The following is a 23,707-nucleotide window of genomic DNA, read 5'->3' as shown; positions in this document are numbered from 1 at the left end:
CACCATGATAAAATGTTAGTTTATCATGATTACCACTAACTTCAAATCGTCGTTTTTTTAGTCATCCGTTCGTCTGTGGTTCGTCGGTTCGTCCTCCACAGCTGCTGAAATCTGTATTTACTATTTAGACATTTAGTATTTACCATTCGCACTTCAGAATTTACCTTCATGGCTTCATCATAGTATCACAGAGTAGATTAAGTATGTCAGATTGATAGTATGTCAATCTCAATTATGATTTAATTTGTCTAAATATCTATTAGATCATAATTTAACTAATACTAGCTTTAAGCGGCCCTTACACCATCAATATAAACAAGTCAATAAATATCAAAACGGTTTTGATACTATCAAATTTGAATATTATTGGAGTACCCGCAAAATTGCGATATAACGAATACACGGTCAATAACAAATAACAATTATTAATATTGTCAATATCGAATATTGATCGTGTATGCCGCTTAAACCAAGGTATCAACACGGATTATTTGATCTATAGTTGTGGTAACTGCCAAAAGCTTATAGATTTTGATTCAAAATATATTGTAGGGCATCGGGCAGTTAAAAAACTACGGACCATGACATAATAATATATATATATAGTTCGTGACACAATCCAAACCATAGAGTATTAATACTAAAAGCAAAATTCATGCATCAATCTCCTTATCTCAGTTGAGTTACTGGGCTTGGAGAGTGATAAGAATTATTTTAAATTTACTTAAGCAATAAAGTTGTACTCATGGCATTCACGACTTCACGAGTAATAGTTACTATGTAGTTAGTATATAATAATAATATTGAATAATGTTGTCTTTCAATCAAAAATAGAACGTGTACATTTGAAATTTTTAATTGTTTTATTGTTCGCTTAAATAATTTTTGGGTGTGTGTGTGTACGAAGTTTTTGATTAAATTCATGATATTGTGATGAAATTATAAAACTCCTTAAATCAAGTATGACAAAATATTAGATCAGTTTTAAACTTACAATTATTATCCGTAACAGTAGCTTAACATTTTTACATTTAAGTATTTGATTTTTTAATAGGTGGTCTGATATTTACCTACCTAATTATGGAAAAAGTAAAAGCTGGTGTGCATGAGCACATTAGCATTGGTCAGTTGCCTAGATTTACGAGATCTGTCCGTGTTTATTTAAACAGCGATATTACAGAATATATGGAACCCATTAATGTCTGGAGTCATAACTTAAGTGTTATTAAAAAACTAAAGGAGGAAGAAGAAAACACATTTCAGAAGTAATTATTATTTTTAATATTTTGTTGAAATGTATGTTTGTTGAAAAGTTTATTATTAGGATTTGTCTTATGGGCAAAACAAATTTAATAAAAATTATGGATTCAAAATATAATAATCGAAAAATTGATGTATTCTAATGCTTGATATATAGGTAGTAGTAACTTGCATTTTTCCAATTATGTTAGTCTATTTACTTTTGATAAAAACGAGTTTCTTAAAAGTTTCAGATGACAATAATCATCAATTACTAATAAAAAAGACGTAGTTTGTCTGCTTTTTTAAAGCATAAGGAAAAATCATTTAAAACTATAATATACGGATTTAAAAAAATGTTAAAAAGCTTAGATTTGACCAAACTGCTCAGATTGATATTTTACACTTTAATTGTGATCACTTTTAAATTTAAAATCTCAACTTACCATAACTTGCTCCAAGCTGAATAAAGCAAAATAAACAATGTCAGTCTCTGTAGTCTATCAGAATATTTTATAGATTAGTTTCCAGACTTACTGTAACTGTTATGCATTTATAGTGTTATACAATTTTAAGTGAAAATTCATTGTAATTAACTTAGATTTATTTTCTAGATGCCTTACTTTTACTGAACTGTGTAATGTTATTAATGATCCTAAAAATGATATTATTTTGAAAAATTTGAATATGTTGTATGGAATAGCACAAGACCTTTGTAAGTATTAAGTGATACGGTTATTGTTAATGTTATGCTGTTTTGATTATGCCAACATAAACATAAATTTTTAAAATCATTTAGTCTTTTTACTTTTTATACTTCATTTAAGATTCTTATATTATAGAATATACTATTATATAATTTACCTAACCTATCTAGAATATTATGTTTTTTCCTACATTTTCACAATTTGTTTTTAAATATCTCATTTTTTGCTTCTTAAATATAATTTATATTTTAGCAAAAGATGAACAACCAGAAATATTAAGTTCATCAGTGTTATTTTTCTTCAAATTATTTATTGGTGTTTCTGGACTATTAATGAAACATATTTTAGAGCTTAAAAGTATGTTTGGAAAAGTATCAAATAATAATGCTGATCAAATATTTAAGGTAATTCATAATTTATTAGTCAGCCTATTGTATACAAATTATAATTTTATTCAAATTATAGTTGGTTAAAGAAGTAGAACAGTTAATGGATGATACAAGTTTAAAAAAATTAAAAATACTTTGGGAGAAACTCGACGATCATAAAGCTGATAATGAAAAAAATCTGAACGAAGATCAGAATTCTTTAGTCAATGGTGTATTACGTTATAAACCAAACTACAAATGGGTACCTCCAAATTTTGCCAAATTACCTGTTCAGGACTATGGCTCAAAGACATCAAAGTTATTTTCCATGGCTTATAATGAAGAAAAAAACATAAATAAGTCTCCAAACGTAAATTGTTTTTTTTTCCATCTTTCAATAACTTGTTAAAAATATTGGAAGGTATTCATACTAGCATGAAATCCATGAGTTCAATATTTTTAATTAGTAAATTATCTTCATATTCAATTAGATAATTTGTAGATGTTAAAATGTTATTTTACTTTTTTTTAGTTTGGTAGAGCTTGGCTATTGAAACAGATTAGTAAGACTTCATCAATAGATTTAGGTGTTTCAGATGAGGAATATTATACTAGTATCATAGATCTACTTTCTACTCAAAAATCTGATACTGAACTTCAAGATGAAGTAAGTATTAAAATTATTCATGTATTATTAAAATTTATAAATGTAGAATACAATTAGTGAAATGATAATAAAACCTCTTAAGTACGGCTTAATAACATTAAATTTCTCAAGTATGTTTCATAAGTTGATCAAAGTTGAATAGACCAACAAAATAAGATAATAACACTACTATATTGCTATTTGCTCAAAATCCAAACAACAGCATTAAAATTAAAATATGTTTTTGAACATAAATATTATTAGGCATAATTGTAATTTGTATTAAATTTATTTTAAACTCCTAAGTATGTTCCCTTAATTAACAATACCTTACGTGTCAAATGTTACAAGTATAATTTACAATTACCGGTTTTACAGTTATAAATTTATTTTTGAAACAAAAATCAATCAAATTATTTAAATTAATTTAAAAAATAGTTAAACTTTGATTCTTTTTTTTGTTATAGTATCAGTATCTTCTAAGTCTAAACTTTTACGTTTATTAGCATTTTCTGTTTCTTTTAATTCTTCGTCTGATTGCTCCTCTTTGATTGACTCAGTAGACACTTTTTCTTCATCTAATTCATCACCGCTGCTATCTGTATCCAAATCGGAATCATAATATCCTTTGGATTTAATTTTTTTCTTAATTGGAATTTCTGATGTACCTGCTTTGAAACCACACTCTATTGCATCTGAAACAGATTCTGTCATTTCGGACATGTGCTTTTCATAATGTTCATCTTTAAATTCTGTTTTGGGTGCTTGACATAGACGTTGTAATTTGCGTTTTTTGCGTTCTTCAGGATCTTCTGTGCTGGGACCTCCTTTGGCTAGAAAATCTTTCACTCGTTTTTCTTCATTGATATCACGTAACCGACGACCGCTTAAATCTCTACAGGCTTCACGATTAGTTGTTTTTTCAATTTGTGCACCAATTGCTCGAAGCATTGAACCAAATCCTCCCTTGCCTCCCATTATCCGAGGGACAATGTGTACAATACCATTTTGAACAGTATTTTCATTTAAAATTTTGCCATTAAACAACAAGTAAAAGTCCTTCTGTAACATACCCGTTTCAATGCAAGCAAATTGTTGTATACTATGCAAAGACATTTCAGATGTAACATTAAACGTCAGTTTCTCCATCTTTAAATCCATTTTATACTTGGAATTTCACTCGATATAAATGTATTTATAAAACAATAAACTTTTTGGATACAATTTATGAACACAAATCACAATTCATCAAAATTAACAAAATAAAAACTATGAAATATTCAGAAAGCACTTGACATTTGTACTAAATCTTACTAAAAATATATATATTAAAATCGTGGTAATACCGTACTGTATTTATTTACAATATTAAAATTTGAAAGCAATATTTATTATTTTGTGCAGCAAATAGTAAACAGTTATTTGTAATTGTGTAATAATATTATGTTTGTTGTGTATTCGTATATGTACTACCTATATGATAGAGAATATTATGAACTATCTCAGTACCAGATTCTCTTTGTGCTCCTTTATGGATTTCAGTTTCCTTGTATGATAATTGATAAAAAACAGTGCAGACAACTCACTGTCGGCATAATAAAATATTAATTTCTTAAACTGTTGCTGGAGACATGGGCATTCATGTTTTTAGTGATAGAGATAATATAATATGATATATATTACCTATTTATATCTACAGTCTGCTTCTAGTTTCTACTGTTTCTACTCTTTTAATTTTAAATATCTATGGTCTATGGTCAACGAGACACAATTGGCTAAAAGCTACATTAATTAATTTAATATTTTAATTGTATAATGATGTAAACAATATTTATTAGGATAATTTATACTTTAGTAAAGTATTGCACAATTATATTGAAGTAGTGCAATCTCGAAGAATGAGTTAGACTTAACTCCTCTTATATTATGAGATTTGAGAACTTTAATAAATAAATAATTTCCATAGTATAAATATTTTTATGGAAATATTAGGAATTCAGAGTATGGATTGCTTTTATTAAAAGTTAAAAATCAGTAAACCACTACATACAATTAGTAGTTAATAAATTTAAAGCTATAATTTCAAATTATATATATCACAGACTATGATTAAAGCATTATTAATGTAGCCTACAACAATATTTAATCAGACCTTGTTCAAAGTTCTGAATGTTTGAACAAAAATAGATGTTACAATGAAATAACCTGAATTTATGTTAACATACAAATTGTGATTACATAACATTAAAGGCCCCTACATCAGTATTTGCATTATAAATATTTCGTTGCTTATACATATAATCATTAAATTAATTCTATAAGATTTTTATTTTCTAATTTCTGGTTTTTGTGCAAGCATATACTTTTTAATTAAAATAATTTAATTAATGCATACCAGCATACTTTTAGATAGGTAATAATAAAAAATATTATTTATTCCCAAAAATTTAATTTGATAGAAAAAAAAATATGAGTAATTTTATAAATTCTCCCAGCTCATACAGACCAATAAGCCTTCTACCTTTCTTCTCCAAAGTATTTGAAAAACTTGCACTTAAACGCCTACTCCCAATCATTGACACAAACCTCCCAGACAATCAATTCGGATTTCGTAATAACCACTCCACCATACACCAGGTTCATCGTATAGTTGACAAAATTTCCTATTCTCTTGAAAAGAAACTAATCTGCACAGGCGCCTTCTTAGATGTAGCACAAGCGTTTGACAAGGTATGGCATCACGGCCTCCTCTTCAAATTAAAATCAATATTTCCACCCAGCTTCTACTTAATCTTCAAGTCCTATCTAGAAGACAGGCACTTCTCCGTACGATATGGCTTAGCCCTATCTGACATATCATCAATTAGAGCTGGAGTACTGCAAGGAGCTGTAGCGGCACCTCTTTTATTCAACCTGTACACATCAGACCAACCCACTACCAACTTCACCACCACCGGTGACTTCGCCGATGATAAAGCCATCCTGGCTCTTCACCATGACCCTCTCGAGGCATCCAGCAGAATCCAAACCCACCTTGACATCCTCTCGACATGGTACAAAGAATGGGGGTTCAAACTCAATGAATCCAAATCCATTCACTGCACATTCACTCTCAGACCAATAAGCTGTCCCTCTATCACACTCAACAACCAACCACTCCCGACCGCTCAAAATGTCCGTTATCTAGGCTTATGCCTAGATCGTCGACTCACGTGGGCTACCCACATACGTAACAAACGACTTGTACTAAATAATCGTCAAAGACAACTTCGCCTCCTCCTATCATCCAAACATCTCTCACTACACAATAAAATCCTCATGTACAAAGTACTCCTCAAACCTATCTGGACCTACGGAATCCAACTCTGGGGTTCAGCTAAAGACTCCAACATAAACCGAATCCAAACATTTCAATCCAAATGCCTCAGGCAGATAACCAAAGCCCCTTTTTATGTTACAAATGATACCCTCCACAGGGACCTCCTCATTCCGACAGTAAAAAACGTCGCCAAAACCCTCTATAAACGTTTCCACCTTAAACTTCCAAATCACCGAAACCCTCTCATCCAAAACCTATCTTGCCGAACAATCCCGGGCGACCCTGGCCGACGTTTAAAGCGTAGCTGGTGCCGTGACCTACTAATCGACTAGTTGACTAGTCCACCATCCTGCCATGAAGTGCTATTAATGAATAGTCTCTTCAACAAGTCAACCATGTCCAATTACCAATATATACTATCATTATCTCCATTGTACTTATTGTAAATATTTTTTTATACAGATTGTACAAATAAAAATAAATATGACAAAAAAAAAAAAATTTTATAAATAAAAAATAAAATTTATACGTTTATTAATGAACTCAAAACTAAGAAAATACTTAGTTCATAATTTAACTAAACTTTCTGGTCTATGAATATGTATAAATATTAACACCAGCAATTAATTTTATTAAATCTATTCTCTATAGATTTCCATAAGTTTGTATTTAACATCATATATTTTTTATTTTTAATAAAGTTCTTACAAGTGTAAATTGATGTATGTATTGGTGTATAAATTGTAGTATAATAAATTATTAAATTTAAATTTGATAAGTGTATAGTTTTTTAAGAAATCTATTGATTTTATATTTTAAATTAAATTTGTTTTAATATTTTGTAGTTGTTTAATCTGCTTGGTTTTGCAAGACTTACACTCATTGAAACACTTTTGAAACACAGAAAAGATATTTTGAAACAGTGTTTAGCTACAAATGAAAAAAAATCTTTGTTTCCTATGAATTTAAGTATGAAAATGAATGTATAGATTATTTTTCAAATATTAATTCTTATTTGTCTTTTATCACTTTATACAGAAATGGAAAAAAGATCTAGACATATGGAAATGATTACTATTGAAACTGAAGAAGATAAATTACTTAGAAAAGAATTAAGAAAAGAAGAAAAAGCTTGCCAAAAAATAAATCGCCGACAGGATTCAGATTCAGATGATGAGATTTTGAAAATGGTTTCTAAAACGTGAGTGTTGTTATAAATAGACTTATTCTGCTTTAATCTTGAAATAAAATGAAAAATTATGGTTGTATTAAAGGACAAGTGCAGCAAATGTTCCTACATTTATTGACCCAAAAAGTAGAAAAGCACCTGCAGCTCAGAAATACCCCCATGTATATGATATGAATTTTGAATCAAAAGTGTCAAGTTGTAAGTATTTCTTATAATTTCTTATAATTTCGATTTTATGTTTCTACAAATTATATTTATCAAATAGGTTTCATTTCTGGAGAATCATGTGTTATTCCTGCGGGAGCCAAAAGAACAGACCATCGAACACATGAAGAAGTTTATATTCCAGTTACAAAAATGACACAAGAATTGACTGTTGGAAAAGAATTGATTTCCATTGAAACACTTGATGAAGTTATTTGATTATTTGGTAAACATTTGATATTATAACTAATGTTTATTTTTATGTTTAAAGGTTGGGCAGAAAGCTTTTCATGGAATTACTCATCTTAATAGAATACAATCTGTAGTTTTTGATGCAGCATATAACACTAATGAAAATTTACTAGTATGTGCCCCAACTGGAGCTGGAAAAACTAATGTTGCTTTATTGACCATAATCCATCAAATTAAACAACACATTAGGAATAATGAAATAAATAAAAATGAATTTAAGGTATACATTTTCACCTTCATCATCATATTCTTTCTCACTATCGAAAATTGTATTTCAGATTGTATATGTAGCTCCAATGAAAGCTCTCGCTGCTGAAATGACTGCAAATTTTTCTAAACGCCTTTCTAGCCTAGGAATTTCTGTTCGTGAATTTACTGGTGATATGTCACTCACTAAAACAGAAATGCTTAACACTCAAATATTAGTTACAACTCCTGAAAAGTGGGATGTAGCTACTCGGAAAGGAACAGGTTTGGCATTTTTATTGTATATATTTATTGTATATATCCTTAATTCTAATATGTTTGTTGTTTTAGGAGATATTGCGTTAACAAGTTTAGTTAAGCTATTGATTATAGACGAGGTACATTTATTACACGGTGATCGTGGTCCAGTCCTCGAGGCTCTTGTAGCACGTACTTTAAGACAAGTCGAGTCTTCCCAAAGCATGATTCGAATTGTTGGTTTATCTGCTACATTGCCAAATTATAAAGACATAGCACGTTTTTTAAGAGTCAATCTTTATAAAGGGCTATTTTATTTTGATGGACGATTTCGACCAGTGCCATTAGTTCAAACATTTATAGGGGTTCGTGGTAGCAAGACTGTAAAAATGGTACAGGAAATGGATACTGTTTGTTATGATAAAGTGTATGATATGGTACAAAAAGGACATCAGGTAAGCTAATTTTGTAGTATTAGTAAATATTTATTTAATTTTAATATATTGTGTATTAAGGTTATGGTGTTTGTTCATGCTCGTAATGCTACTATAAAAACAGCTAATGTTTTTAGAGAACTATCCACTCAGAAAAATCATCAGACTGCATTCCTACCCCAAGATTCTAATAGAATAGGTATAGCTAAAAAGGCTTTTGAGCGTTGTCATTCAAAAGAATTAAGTGAATTATTAAATAGTGGATTTTCTGTTCATCATGCTGGTCTTTTGAGATCTGACAGGTAAATTATTTATGGTTTTACTTGTTTATCTTTTAAGTCTATGTAGTTTAATCGGAGTGAGAAATGTGCATAACATTTGTGAACATTTGTGAAAACATTTTACCATTTTAGTTGAAAAACCATTTACTTTTTTATTTTATTTTTTTTGTATAAATATACTTTATAGATTAATTAATTTAACTGTATATACTTGTAATTGGTGACAACTATTTGAAAATCAAATTGTATGTGTTTTAAGAATTTTAATAACATTTTAGGCGACATATTTCTAATTACTTTGGTGTACAATTACATCAGATCTTTATGTTATTAATACATATAAGTCATACAAGAATAGACTAATCATAATATAATTATTATTGTTTATGTATATTACAGGAACTTTGTAGAAAAGTACTTTGCCGAAGGTGCTATTAAAGTATTGGTATGCACAGCAACTTTAGCATGGGGAGTAAATCTTCCAGCTCATGCAGTTATAATTAAGGTAATTATATGTTATAACTTATAATAAACCTATTACATTTACATAATTAGTTTTTGAGCTAAAACAATATTATAGTATAAGATTTTAATTTAATTTAGTGTTAAAAATATAATATCATAGTTGATTTTAAATACTATTCTGCTTGGCTTATTGATTTTAAATAAATAATTAAAATAATTTATAGGGGACAGAAATCTATGACTCAAAGCATGGAACATTTATAGATCTAGGTATGCTTGATGTTTTACAAATATTTGGTCGTGCTGGAAGACCTCAATTTGATACTTCTGGACATGGAATGATAATTACTCCACATTCCAAACTTCACAAATATTTATCGTTACTTACCAATCAAATACCAATTGAAAGTTGTTTTGTACAACATCTTGTTAATAATTTGAATGCTGAGGTATACATAATTAAATAATAAATTATAGCTATCTTTCCATTAACAAATAATTTAAATTGTTGCTATAGCACTAGATCTAATACATTTTTTGTTAAAATTTGTAGGTTGTACTAGGAACAATATCAAATGTTGAGGAAGCTGTCATGTGGCTTAGTTATACTTATTTATTTGTCAGAATGCGTATAAATCCTCATGTCTATGGCATATCGCTTGAAGAAGTTGAAGTAAATAAACCGTACAGTGTTATTTTGAAGTAATTTTTACTTATTTATTTTATTGTTTATACTTACAGTTGGATCCAATGTTGGTCAACAAAAGAAAAGAGTTTATTATTAGTGCAGCAATGGCTTTAGATCGAGCACAAATGTTACGTTACAACGAAAGAACTGGAGATCTCTCATCTACAGGTTTATTACTAATTTCAATTATTTAATAGGAATGTTTTTTCATTTAAATTATAATTATTTTATTTTACAGATATGGGTCGTACAGCTAGTCACTTTTATATTAGCTATGACAGTGTTGAAATATTTAATCAATGTCTAAAGCCTTTTATGAATATGTCAGAAATATTATCAATGATTTCTAGTGCAAAAGAATTTGATCAGTTAAAGGTTTATACTTTATTATAATAAATATCTGTTATAAATATGTATATTAAATATTATGAATAATATTAATATCAAATTTAATTATATTTCAAAGGTTCGTGATGATGAAGTTATTGAGTTAGAAACATTGGCTCGTAAATATTGTCATGTTGAATGTCATGGTTCAGCTGTAAACGTGAATGGTAAAGTTAATATACTTTTACAAACATATCTTGCACGTGGTAGAGCTAAATCTTTTTCATTAATATCTGACCTGGTGTATATCTCACAAGTAAATTTAAAGTTTATATTAATAATTTATATTTTGTTGTTGTGTTTTAACAAAAAAATGTATTATTTGTTTTCAATAGAACGCAACAAGAATTGCACGGGCATTATTCGACATGGTTTTACGCCGTAATAACGCAATGATGTCAGCTAAATTATTGGAAATTTGTCAAATGTTTGAAATGACGCAGTGGGAATTTGAATCTGAATTACGACAATTTTCTGATGTTCTTCCTTGGGAAATAATAGATAAAATTGAGCAAAGAAAATTATCATTTAGCCGTATTCGAGAAATGGATGCAAAAGAATTAGGTATTTTATTAAGAAATCAAAATGTAGGTGCAGCTGTTAAAAAGTGTGCCATGCAACTTCCATATATTGAAGCTACTGAAACTATTCAACCGATTACTAGAACTATTTTGAGAATAAATTTAGAACTATTCCCAGAATTTGAGTATGTAACATAACATGTTATATAAAATTGTGTTCTCAATCTATAAATTATATTATTTTGTAATTAGATGGAACGATAGGTTTCATGGTAAAACTTCAGTTGCGTTTTGGATTTGGATCGAAGATCCAGAAACAGATATGATATACCACTGGGAACAGTTTCTTATTACTAAAAATCAAGTATTGAAAAAATATTATTTCCATTCATTTCCAGTTTATTTTATTAAGATTATGTGTATATTTTTAAGGTTATTAGAAAAGAAACACAAAAATTGATATTTACCATACCTTTGGTTGAACCATTACCATCACAATACATATTACATTGTACGTCAGACCGATGGTTAGGTACAACTTTTACTACACCATTAACTTTCCAGCATCTTATAATACCAAATAGCCATGCTTCAGTGACAGGTATACAAATCATCAATATTTTAATGAGTTTTTTTTTTAATAAAAAAAAAATTGTGTTTTAGATTTATTGGAACTTCAACCATTACCAAAAACTGCACTTAAAAATCAGGGTTATCAGTCTTTATATAGTTTTACACACTTTAATCCAATACAGACACAAATATTTCACTGTTTATATCATACTGACAATAATGTACTCTTAGGAGCTCCTACCGGATCTGGTAAAACAATAGCTGCTGAAATTGCTATGTTCAGAGTGTTCAATGAACAGCCAGATGCCAAAGTAATAATAAATTATCATGTAATTTAATAAATACTTTGATTATGTTGAATGAAATCATGTGTTTTAGGTAGTATATATAGCTCCATTAAAGGCACTCGTGAGAGAACGTATGAATGATTGGAAAATCCGGTTAGAAGAGAAATTAAAAAAGTCAGTTGTAGAATTAACAGGTATTATTAGCTGTGTAGTATATAATATACAGGACCATTATTTTAGCTCTGAATACTCATTATGCTAGTCATTATTTTCTGAAGCCAAAAAATTGAAAAATTTGATTTATTTAATTTTTGGAATTAATTTCAAATAATAATTTTTTTTAAGGTGATGTCACACCTGATATAAGAGCTATTTCAAATTCATCTGTAATTGTTACTACTCCAGAAAAATGGGATGGTGTTTCTCGTAGTTGGCAAACCCGTAACTATGTCCGCCAAGTGGCTTTAGTAGTACTTGATGAAGTACATCTTTTGGGTGAAGATCGTGGTCCAGTGTTAGAGATAATAATCTCTAGGTTAAATTTTATATCAGCGCATACAGGACAACATACTCGTCTTGTAGCTTTGACAACTGCTCTGTCTACGGCTGCTGACCTTGCAGCTTGGTTACACATAGGCGAAATGGGACTTTACAATTTCCGTCCATCTGTGAGACCAGTTCCTCTAGAAGTGCACATTAGTGGCTATGCTGGACGAAATTATTGTCCCAGAATGGCTACCATGAACAAACCTATTTATCAAGCTATTAGGCAACACTCCCCAACCCAACCAGTTATGATTTTTGTGTCGTCAAGGAGACAAACTAGACTAACTGCATTGGATTTGATTGCATACTTAGGCGTAGAAGATAACCCAAAGCAGTGGGTTCGCAAAAGCGATTATGTAAAATAAAACTATTACACATCATTATATTTTTATAGAAAAAATGTTGTTAAAATAATTTTTTTGTAGGAAATGGATCAAATCATTGAAAATATTAGAGATCCAAATTTGAAGCTTTGTCTTGCTTTTGGTTTAGGCTTACATCATGCTGGATTACAAGATAGAGACCGTAAGATTGTTGAAGAATTATTTGTTAACCAACATATTCAAGTAAGATAACAACGCGCCCTCTCTTTATTTAAGTATAATTAAATAACAAAACAATTATTTTGTTTGTATAAAGGTTTTAATTGCTACTTCAACTTTAGCATGGGGTGTTAATTTTCCTGCACACTTTGTTATAGTAAAAGGTACTGAATTTTATGACGGCAAACTCAAAAGATATGTTGACATGCCAATTACTGATGTGTTACAAATGATGGGTAGAGCAGGTCGACCTCAATATGATAATATGGGAATAGCACTCATCATGGTAGAAATAAAAGATCAAACAAATCTGACCAACTTGTTAATTTTATATGTTGTAACTTCCAATACATTTTTTCAGGTTCATGACGTAAAAAAAACTTTTTATAAAAAATTTTTATATGAACCTTTTCCTGTTGAATCATCTTTGTTGGATGTATTGCCTGACCATTTTAATGCTGAAATAGTAGCTGGAACCATTAAGACAAAACAAGATGCCATGGAATATTTGACTTGGACATATCTTATACAAAGACTGATGAAAAACCCAGAATATTATGGATTACATAGCTTGGAGGAAAGTTCTATTAATAAATTTCTTTCAGATTTAGTGGAACGATGTATTGGAACACTATATTCTAGTTATTGTGTGGAAATCGATGAGGTACATTTATATAGTCATCCTTGACTACTATAGAGAAAAACAATTAATCACATTTAAATTTAGGATCAGCGTACTGTTAGATCTACTCCACTGGGCCATATTTCTTCTTATTATTATTTACAACATATGACAGTTAAGACATTTCAAGAGAGACTTAAGGGTGAACTTAGTATGGACGAGTTAATAAAAGTCTTAGTTGATGCCGAGGAGTTTAGTTTACTACCAGTTAGACATAATGAAGATCTTATGAATACGTAAGTCAAATAAGAAAACAATAATTTTTCTTTGTAACACTTTCATTTTGTACACAGCGAATTAGACAAACAATGTCCAATCGATGTCGGTAGCCGTCTGTATGAATGTTCTCATACCAAGACATTGATTTTGCTTCAAGCACATTTCTCCCGTTTAAAAATGCCATGTTCAGATTATATAACTGATCTCAAGTCGGTATTAGATCAATCTATACGTATTCTACAAGCAATGATAGATATCACCGCAGAAGCTGGTTACTTGGTGCTGTGTTTAAGATTAGTACAACTGATGCAAATGATTATTCAAGCGCGATGGGTGACTGATCCACCTGTAACCACTTTACCTGATGTAGAAAAACATTTGATACCATCACAAGTGTTGCCGATGCTTTGCCTACCCCATTTATGCAATATGGCACTTAAAAGTTATAAGCGGTTTGAAGAAATTATGTTAAAAACTCAACTGGAACATGAAGAAATTGAAAAAGTAAAATTTAGCTAAAATATTCCAACTTATAATAATTTTTAAGATTTATAACTTTATTTTTTACTTTTAGGCATTTAAAACGATTATAGATATGCCAGTTGTAGAAGTGCTTTTGTTTATACAAGGCAATTGGTCTGATAGTGAAGAAGTTTTAAAGGTAGAAAATATTTCACACAATTCAATTTCATAAACATTTTCAATCTAACCAAATGAAAACCATAATATTTATCATTTTTATAGAAACCAGTAGAGAATGGTAAACGAATAGACATTTTGGCAGGATCGGAATATACATTAGTTGCAGAGGTAAAAATTCTCAATCGTGTTATACCATCAAAAGCATATGCACCAAAATTTTCTAAACCAAAGGATGTTGGTTGGTTTATGATTCTTGGTTCAGTAGAACAATGGGAGCTGATAGCATTGAAACGTAATATCAATAACCGCTATAGAACGACTTCTAGCAGACTAGCATTTATTACACCCACAAAACCTGGTAAATAGCAATTACATTTTTTTTTTCTATTGATACTTTTTTATAATTACTAAGAATTTATACTGGTCCATCAAAATTATTTTTAAACCCAGTAATCTAATATTTGTTTACACTATATAATAGTTTTAAAATGTATATTATTTTTATAGGTTTTTTAAATTGGACTTTCTATATGATGTCAGATTGTTACCTTGGTTTGGACCAACAATATGAAATTGAACTGAATGTGATATAAAAAAAATATATTAAAAATTACAAGGTGAACAAAATTATTTTTTTTTATAATAATATATAAAAATAATATTTATATTTTTTAAATAAATTATTTTCATGATACATTATTTTTTTATTATGCTATGCTTACTCTTTACTCAACAACTTTTATATTTTTGTATAAGTACATTAGTATATTGAAAGTTTATTCTTAAAAACATAATAGAACATCATTACAATTTATAGTTTGGGGGACGAGGTGACCGAGTGGTCTGACGCGTCCGCTGCGATGCAGCCGGTCGCAGTTCGATCCTCGGCCACCGGGCGGCATTTTTCTCCGGACAAGTCGCGGTGACCGGAGAACAAGTGCTGCCATCCCCCACCCCCGGGGCATGGCAGAAACCTACGGGTGCCCCATTCAACATTCTGCCAAATCAAACACACACGTGTTCCCCCCTACCGTCCCAAAAACCTACAATACAAACCTATACAACACAAAAACCCAATGGCCTATGTCGCCGAGGCCTCTCTTTGAAATTAAAAAAAAAAAAATTTATAGTTGATTAAAAAAAGGTTTAGGAATGTTCTTGTGATTTTTGTATAAAAGAACTAATAGAAATTTATTGAAAATAATCGTTTGAAATTGTATAATAATTAATACAATATAATCATAACATTGTCTTAAGTTTCACTATTATAAAAGTATAGAAATTGATGGCATTTATTCAATGCTTGCACCAATGTTTTAAACAATGGGTTTCGAGAATTGTGTTTTATGTTTACAAACAATTTTCAATCAATGATATATTAAACTTGTATCATTTTTATCACAGAAAATGTAAAAAAAATTCTGTAATATTCTTAACTGATATTAGATTATATTTTCATACTGCTTAAAAAATATATTTAATAATAACCAAGATAACAAGGTACCAAATGCACTTTTCCTGTCTAAACATTTTCCAAAATATATTAATTAGTAAGGTTGAAACAAATTATCATAACTTTTATTTTCTTGTCTAAATTCAACTTCATAAATAAATCAATTTTATTATTGTTGTTTGACAATTTATTAAACTGTAAACGGTACCTATATATATTAAGAATTTAGGTAATCCCGGGCTCAGACCCACATTGAAAATATTTTTTTTCTCTAAAATAATGCATGCACATAATTAACAATTACTTTTATTACATTGGGTGTTCATTGATATTTTTACTACCTGACACATACTAGAAAATGTTTATAAAAAATAAATAGTTTCTAATATATTTTTATTCTTACAGTACACAAATAACAATGAAAAAATATACAACTAAATTTATATATATTATATATACCTACCATTACTGTTTATACATAATTTGTAGCAATAGCTAACAATTTAGTATAATCAGTTCCTTTTGAGAAGGTTTTTTCTTTTAATATAGTCCTAAGAACGATTGGAATTGGAACATTTATACGTGTTCCAAGTGGTGTGCCGTTATCATCAATCAACACTATATTGTTGCTGTCAAACCTTGGAATATTGGGCTTTTGTTCCTTGACACAGCCAACAATAATAGCTTTTACTTTTTCACCTTTGATGGCAACCATTATTTTGTCACCGATCGTGCCGATACCTTTCTTATTGTAAACGTGTATGCAACGAGGGGGTTTACCTTCAGCCATTGCTTGCTTGCCAATTGTGCTATTGTCGACCACACGCAGACGAGTCAGTTTCATTATGTGATTGCTAACGGTCGACGTAGAAAATTGTCGAGCTGCGAAAATCGTCGTCTAAAAAATAATTTAAAAAATAATTTATTATTTAAACTATCTGAAAACATTTCGGTGTAATTGTTTTTTAAAATAAAATCTACTATCAATAAAGTGCAAAAGACAAACCATAATTTAAAGTGGCTATTTAAACGTCCAACGTGAATCCACAAACAACACAGGACTAGATACTATTGCTAGTTAATAGTTACAGATTTGTATACAATATTATTGCAAGCAACTGCGTGAATTCGTCTTCAGCAGTTCTGTCTATATTCCATAACCAAGTACTATCTTTTATCTATAAGTTTAATATCATTTATGTTGTACAATTTTTAATAGATAATAAAAAAGTGGATAGTGGCCCGCCATGGAGGAGATGGGCACATATCTTCCAAAATCACAATTAATGATAGCGGAATTTTCGAATTCACTGTTGCCAACTTAGAAAAGTAAAACTCCCACTTTAACCGCTGTAAGGGTGACGCCAACACAAAAAAAAAAATCCGCTTGTTTATAATAAATTCAAATATATTTATTTTCCAATTCAAATANTTATCATGTTCGCTGTTATCAAAATCGGGAAATCTGTACCCGTCCCTCCATAACCAAGTACTATCTTTTATCTATAAGTTTAATATCATTTATGTTGTACAATTTTTAATAGATAATAAAAAAGTGGATAGTGGCCCGCCATGGAGTAGTAGTTACTCCATTGGACTAGCCAATGATAAGGAAATCCTCATATCGCCCAAGGCCGATAAGTTGCCTATAGTTTGCCCCTATGTCCCCTCATCCATATTGTAAGGATTATGGATTAGTAGAAATCAAATTATTCAAATAATTCAATAATACCAATACCCTGGATAGCATGATATCTTACATGGCTTATAATATAACTTAATAATTATATAAGCCTTATGTAATTATTAAGTTTCAGTTTTATTATTAAAAAGTTTTGATATCATTTGTCAGATCCCCAAATTGTTTACTTCGCTCGATATTTTCCCTCGACGATCAGTCTGTCAAAACATTAATTGCAGCATTGCAACCGTCATCATTATGTCCATTGTTCATGTTAAGCGAAACACAGAACAATCATCATGTGTATTGAATATTGATATCAATGATATTGTGGCGATGAACATAAAACGGGCTTATAATATGTATTAAAATCCACCTTGCACGTGTAGGCACGACCCACCTCTGGCAAATATTCTAGAACTGCTTAACCGACTATACCATCTCGGAACTATGAAACACGTCACATTTGAATTACCTGTGATTGTTGTGACACTACCCTTTAGCTATAAACCAGTGGCTTAAATACAAAAGATTAAACAAAAATGTATAATTGAAAGTACCATAAAGTGACTATTATAATCATTTTATAAGAACCTACATGATTTATAAATAGATACGTGGTTCAAATTCAAAAAGGTGAATATTTTTAAATATTTGATTTCATAAGTATCAATTACTGGAACAACACATAATAACATTTATTGCAATAATTAATATTATCTACGAGAGGTGCTCGATGACGATTGCCTTACAAAGCTTTTAAAAACAAAAGACCCACGGTACGACGAAATTGTATTTGCAACACATCATCGCTGTCTGTCGTCAACATGTCAATTATATGTCATTATTTCTTGAACAACACAGGACCGGATGAGGACCCTAGGACGTTGCACTCACGGCACTACGACGGTCGTGACAGTGTTGGTCGCCATTCTGCTGTCTTTCAGACAAGTTCACTCGAGTACTCAATATTTTATTATTATTAATTTCATTTCTTATGCATCTCATGTCCGTGTAATCGTGTATAATGTCGAGCTCATTGGCGCAAATAGTGTTTGAAATTTGCAAGGGAGAGCTCTAGGGGTGCAGAAGCTTAGGTTCATACTGCGGACTCCTATATATGATTATTTGATAAGTTTTCTGGTGTTAGAAAACCCCTAAAAAAATGTTGTAAAAGTGTAAAATCCTCAGTTGTTTATACTGGGGAGGCCATAGCTTCCAGTCCCTCACTATTTGCGTCTATGGTCACGTTATATAAATATATTATGATGACTGTCCTATGTTAATGAATACACACCGAAGAGGAAAAGGAAAACCGAGGTATTTCGATGACCTATTATCAGCCAACTATTAAGTGTTATGCTTCCTACTAATTACTATTACCTATACGTACCTAATACTGATATTTTGTGTACCTACTTTTATAAGCTTATAATTTTTTCATCGTGAAATGCCATTTCATGAATAGTATCCATATCGTGAATAAAGTATTATTATACTTTATATGGTCAAGATTGTGAATGCCTTGACCAACATGTAATCTAAATATAATTTTTATTACATATTTATTAAAATTATTGTCTCAGATTATTTTACTTTTTATAATCTATTTATTTTTTACTTATTTTATTGTTTATTAATTTATTATATTTTCTATTATTTACTGAATACTACCATTAAGGGACAAATTATCATCAGCACAATACAGTGGCGTATATAGGGGGGAGGCCCCCTAGGCCAGAGCCTATAGTGAAATTGCAGGCTCAATTAAAGCATTGTATGTATATTTAAACTGTTAACAGTTTTTCACCATGATTAAGTTAGCCGGTTGATTAAAATCATTTTTGAGTAATCTACAAGGAAATGTTAGATATATTGACGGGACTTGCTTTAATGACTTATTGACTTTGATGTTAAATTCATAGTAAGATAACATTAAAATATACAAACGACACTGTCAATATTTTTAAAAAAAGAAACAAAAAATTAATTTTACATAATAATTATAAAATTGAATTGCGCAATTTTTATTTGAACTGTATAATATGTCATAATTCTTAATTATATAACAGCTGCTCCCTTAAAAATGTATAATTATGGCTATGCTGCTTGACTAGTGATAATTGATAAATCGGCCCATAGTGAAAATAATTCGTATATACGCCACTGGCACAATATATTAATTACGTTAAAATAATAGGTGTATATCATATATACATTACTATTATGATTTATGATACAATGATTTATAAACAATTAAACACTTTTACCGATTAATGATTTTTAATTTTTGTTCAAACTACATTTTTTACAAAATATATGTAATACCAAATTAATAATAATATTGTTTATTATTATCAAGGATAGGATTTTCTAGCATCACTCTTATAAAATACTTAACAGATACCAGAGTACCTATAACGGCTATAACCTCAAAATGTGTTTCATGATTCAAAGAGCAGAAATGAAAGATTTTATTTTGCATATTTTTGCTTTTTAACCGGTTTTTTATACTTCAGCATCAGCAATATTGTGTTTTGCCACTTAGTGGAGTTGCTTTTATTCACCATCACCCTCTCCCAACTTATTCAACAAGACACAAATTATGGCGATGATGATCACTTATAACCTGCCTGTAAAAGTATAAAGTTAACAATTATTGCAGTTGATATATTTTGGAAGCGTAGTCTAATAGGAAACTGGGGCAGTATTTCCCCCAGACATATTACATCTCTCTGCTGTTTTTGGAGGAATAATATGAGTATGGGTATTTGTATTTTCATTAAAATGCAACGCTTTAATTTTGACGAACGCTTCTAATATTTGAGTGGTTATTATATTATGGCCTATAGGCCGCTTCGGCAAAATTAACACATTTTCCACCGTGGACCGGTACCTTTATATTAAAATAATAAGACGTAGGTATTTCGTTAAAATATTTATTTATTTTCATTATCCTGATAGTACAAACATATTATTATAATTTAATATTCGGCCACAACAACGAATATAAATCGTTTTGTATTTCATATTATAATAGAATATTGTTATAATAATAATAATAATAATAATAATAAAATCTGATTAATGAACAAGGTCGTACCTAAACTTGTTAATTTCTGTTTGCAGGAAAGTCGGCGTACCATCCGTACGAGCCCAACGGGCCGGTGTGTGCTCCGAAATCGACGTAACCACTTCCGCTGCGTCGTTGAGCCGCCACATTGGGCTTATTCGATTTCGCTGGGCTTCCGACGGCAAAACACGCGAACAGCTGCAGCCAGACAAAAACCACAACAATCGTGTATTTGAACGCTTTCATCTGCAAACGATTTTAATACATAATATTACTGAAATAATGTTATTTTATGTTTTCACACGATTTTATAGAAATCGTTTTCGTTGTATCAACATTATAATATAGTTATATTATCGAAGGTACTAGGTAGGTATAGGTGTTGTATAATAAGCACCTACGCGTAAGAGTATTTGCTTTGATATATTAGGTACCTATATAAATTTTTACCTAAAAAGATATTTATAAATATGAAATAATAATATACTAACGTATATGTTTACATAAACTTTTGAAAAAAGGTAAAGGTATAAATTATGATTGAAAATGGGAGTGCTCAGACTGTTTAGTAGAAAAATTTAAAGACAATATTTTTAATCATACAAAAACTAAAACCATCAAAATATGCATAGGTGTCTTCCGTAACTGATTAGAGCATAAAATATCCAACACTAATAATGGCCCAGGGTATAAGACCACTTTTGGATTTTACATTAATTTCCCTCCAAACATTGATATAATGGCGCCCGTGCATATTGTAGTAATGTAGTTATTATATTTTCCAGATTATATTTACCTACCTAATACTATTATTGGTACTTAGAAATGTAAGATGCGGCCAGTAGCGTATGAAGATTCGTTAGTGCCCCCGACAAACATAATAGAAAAAAAGAGCTTTTTACAAATTAAAAAAAATTGACGTAATCATATTTTTTAACCTTTATTTAAAACAACAATTATTAATTCAATATAATTTGGGATATTCCTTGTGCTTTTTTCATTATTTCATGATTAAACCTACACGCTGCAGTATGTGCGAATAAACAAAATCATACACATGTCAAAATGTAATATGTTTACACTAAGTGTAACAAAAAAATTTCGTTTTGAAGGTAGAATAGCTGCAAATACGACTTTTGAAGCACACTTTTGAGCCCCTTCACAATTTTTGCGGCATTGTGCCCCTGGCGTAGGCACAGTTTGCCATACTCTTGCTTCGCCGCAATGGCTGCAAGCAATAAATGAAAACAGTCATAAGTCATAAGATTAGGTATATAAAATATATTTTGTTCATTATATGTCAATGATATATCATCAATCTCAATTGTGTTTCAAAAATGATGGTTTTATTGATGTAATTATATTAGAAGTTTATAATGAAATAAATAACCCTATAGGTACTTTTTTGAAATGCAGAATTTCCTGACTACTTTGATTTAGTTGAACATTTAATGTGAGGAAGATGTAGTCTGAATTTAGACTGCGATGAAGATTGGTGTATCGTGATAATAACACTGCGTTTCATAAAAGTGAAAAAAGTAAAAACAAACATTTTTGACCCAATATACTGTTATATAGCCTTGTGGGTATAAATGGGAAAAACAGGTAAGCGCTCAGTACTAGTATAACTACGTGTTTTTATCATGATTCCAAGTTGAGTTGTTGGGAGGCATTTAAGCTTAAATTATACTGTTGAAACGATTACAGATTATAGTGACAGGTACCTATTATACTTCATAATATTATAGTAAGTAATAAGATACATTCAAAGGTACAAAAAATGTATACACTTTATAAATATTTAATAAAATAATAAAAATAGTAAAACTAATATAATATAAAATATAACTACATAGGTATTAAATATATATTATACTATTCTACTTACATCTGCGACGTCTGATAATGATTGCAAGATGATTGCAAAGTGTTTGAAAAGAGCAATAAATGGTAAATGCGTGTTAATGTGTTATAGTACCTGCAGGTATTTTAATACTATAGTGACATGTACACCGCAGAAACAATTGTGTATTTGTGTTCAATGTGTTAACAAATTGGTTCAAAATACTTTCACTAGTGCCTCTGACTGCGTTGTCACAGTTATTATAATCTGAGTAAAAGTATTGTTTTTTTATTCACTCATTGCGTGTGATATATTATAGGGAAATTATTAGTGGACACGGTACCTGGGGAATATTACTATTTATTATTATTCTGGTTTATAACTACTACAATGTGAAAATGATATATTATGATATAAGTGAAAACTTATATAAAACAGTTGTACATGATCTATCCGCGAGTCTAAAGACTCACTGCAGCTGCAGCCACTGAACTGGGAACATATTTTTCAGATCCTTCAAATCAAACATATATATTCTTATTTTTTTTCAACTGAGAACCAACTTTTTTATTTTAAAATGTTAGGCAGTTGAATTTTTCAGTATTTTTTTAAATTTGTATTAATGAAGTAGTTTGTTCAGCAGTTCAGACCATAACTATGCGGGGGACGTACTTGTATTTGAAATGCATTTTTCTAATATATTTTATGAAAAAGTATGAATATGCTTCAACGTAAATAAGTACACGATTCTTAGATAGGAAATCTCAACTCTGGCATACCGCATACCTACGTTGGAATATACACTGTCAAAATGATATCACTTGATACTAGTGAGTTGATTTCTTGATTTAGAGATTTTATGTGGTTAGATGAAGTGAGTCACGTACATCGTAATTATTATGGTTTGATGGATATATGTTCAGATTTTCTCAACAAATATTAAAAATAATGTGTTACTTTATATCGGCGGAAAACGGATACGGTAATAACAGGCCCAGGCGCGGATCCAAGGGGGGGGGGGG

At 30.0% G+C, this 23,707-nt stretch overlaps 3 protein-coding genes across 5 annotated transcripts; 1 reads left to right on the top strand and 2 right to left on the bottom strand.

Annotated features, from left to right (window-relative positions):
• Positions 1 to 50: 50 nt before the first annotated feature.
• LOC111033690 (activating signal cointegrator 1 complex subunit 3) lies at positions 51 to 15,279 on the top strand. 3 transcript variants are annotated; one of them, XM_022314562.1, is made up of 34 exons: positions 51 to 201; positions 1,055 to 1,265; positions 1,854 to 1,954; positions 2,199 to 2,350; positions 2,412 to 2,684; positions 2,847 to 2,981; positions 7,125 to 7,248; positions 7,318 to 7,480; positions 7,554 to 7,666; positions 7,734 to 7,882; positions 7,944 to 8,144; positions 8,203 to 8,395; positions 8,462 to 8,823; positions 8,884 to 9,104; positions 9,483 to 9,588; positions 9,773 to 9,997; positions 10,102 to 10,221; positions 10,290 to 10,404; positions 10,475 to 10,611; positions 10,703 to 10,879; positions 10,959 to 11,329; positions 11,397 to 11,508; positions 11,577 to 11,745; positions 11,808 to 12,028; positions 12,096 to 12,198; positions 12,350 to 12,906; positions 12,976 to 13,116; positions 13,190 to 13,378; positions 13,454 to 13,756; positions 13,820 to 14,010; positions 14,068 to 14,497; positions 14,568 to 14,654; positions 14,738 to 14,993; positions 15,143 to 15,228. In XM_022314562.1, exons 2-34 carry the CDS (start codon positions 1,081 to 1,083, stop codon positions 15,226 to 15,228), a joined length of 6,468 nt encoding a protein of 2,155 aa, XP_022170254.1. In that variant the 5' UTR covers positions 51 to 201; positions 1,055 to 1,080. The 3 variants fall into 3 exon arrangements, with proteins under 3 accessions (XP_022170254.1, XP_022170253.1, XP_022170252.1); XM_022314561.1 differs by lacking the exon at positions 51 to 201 and adding an exon at positions 912 to 960; XM_022314560.1 differs by lacking the exon at positions 51 to 201 and having other exon boundaries at positions 1,081 to 1,265; positions 15,143 to 15,279.
• Positions 2,847 to 4,462, bottom strand: LOC111033693 (protein SDE2 homolog). The gene has a single exon (XM_022314565.1). The coding sequence runs from the start codon at positions 4,119 to 4,121 to the stop codon at positions 3,399 to 3,401; it is 723 nt and encodes a 240-aa protein (XP_022170257.1). The 5' UTR covers positions 4,122 to 4,462; the 3' UTR covers positions 2,847 to 3,398.
• Positions 15,280 to 16,236: 957 nt separating the features above from the next.
• Positions 16,237 to 17,272, bottom strand: LOC111033694 (39S ribosomal protein L14, mitochondrial). The gene is made up of 2 exons (XM_022314566.1): positions 17,095 to 17,272; positions 16,237 to 16,986 (listed from the first exon to the last, which is right to left on the bottom strand). The coding sequence occupies exons 1-2, from the start codon at positions 17,095 to 17,097 to the stop codon at positions 16,561 to 16,563; spliced, it is 429 nt and encodes a 142-aa protein (XP_022170258.1). The 5' UTR covers positions 17,098 to 17,272; the 3' UTR covers positions 16,237 to 16,560.
• Positions 17,273 to 23,707: the final 6,435 nt, after the last annotated feature.

The sequence above is a fragment of the Myzus persicae genome, unplaced genomic scaffold, assembly GCF_001856785.1.
Source record: "Myzus persicae strain clone G006 unplaced genomic scaffold, MPER_G0061.0, whole genome shotgun sequence".
NCBI lineage: Eukaryota > Metazoa > Arthropoda > Insecta > Hemiptera > Aphididae > Myzus > Myzus persicae.
This window is presented reverse-complemented; position numbering and strand designations above follow the sequence as displayed.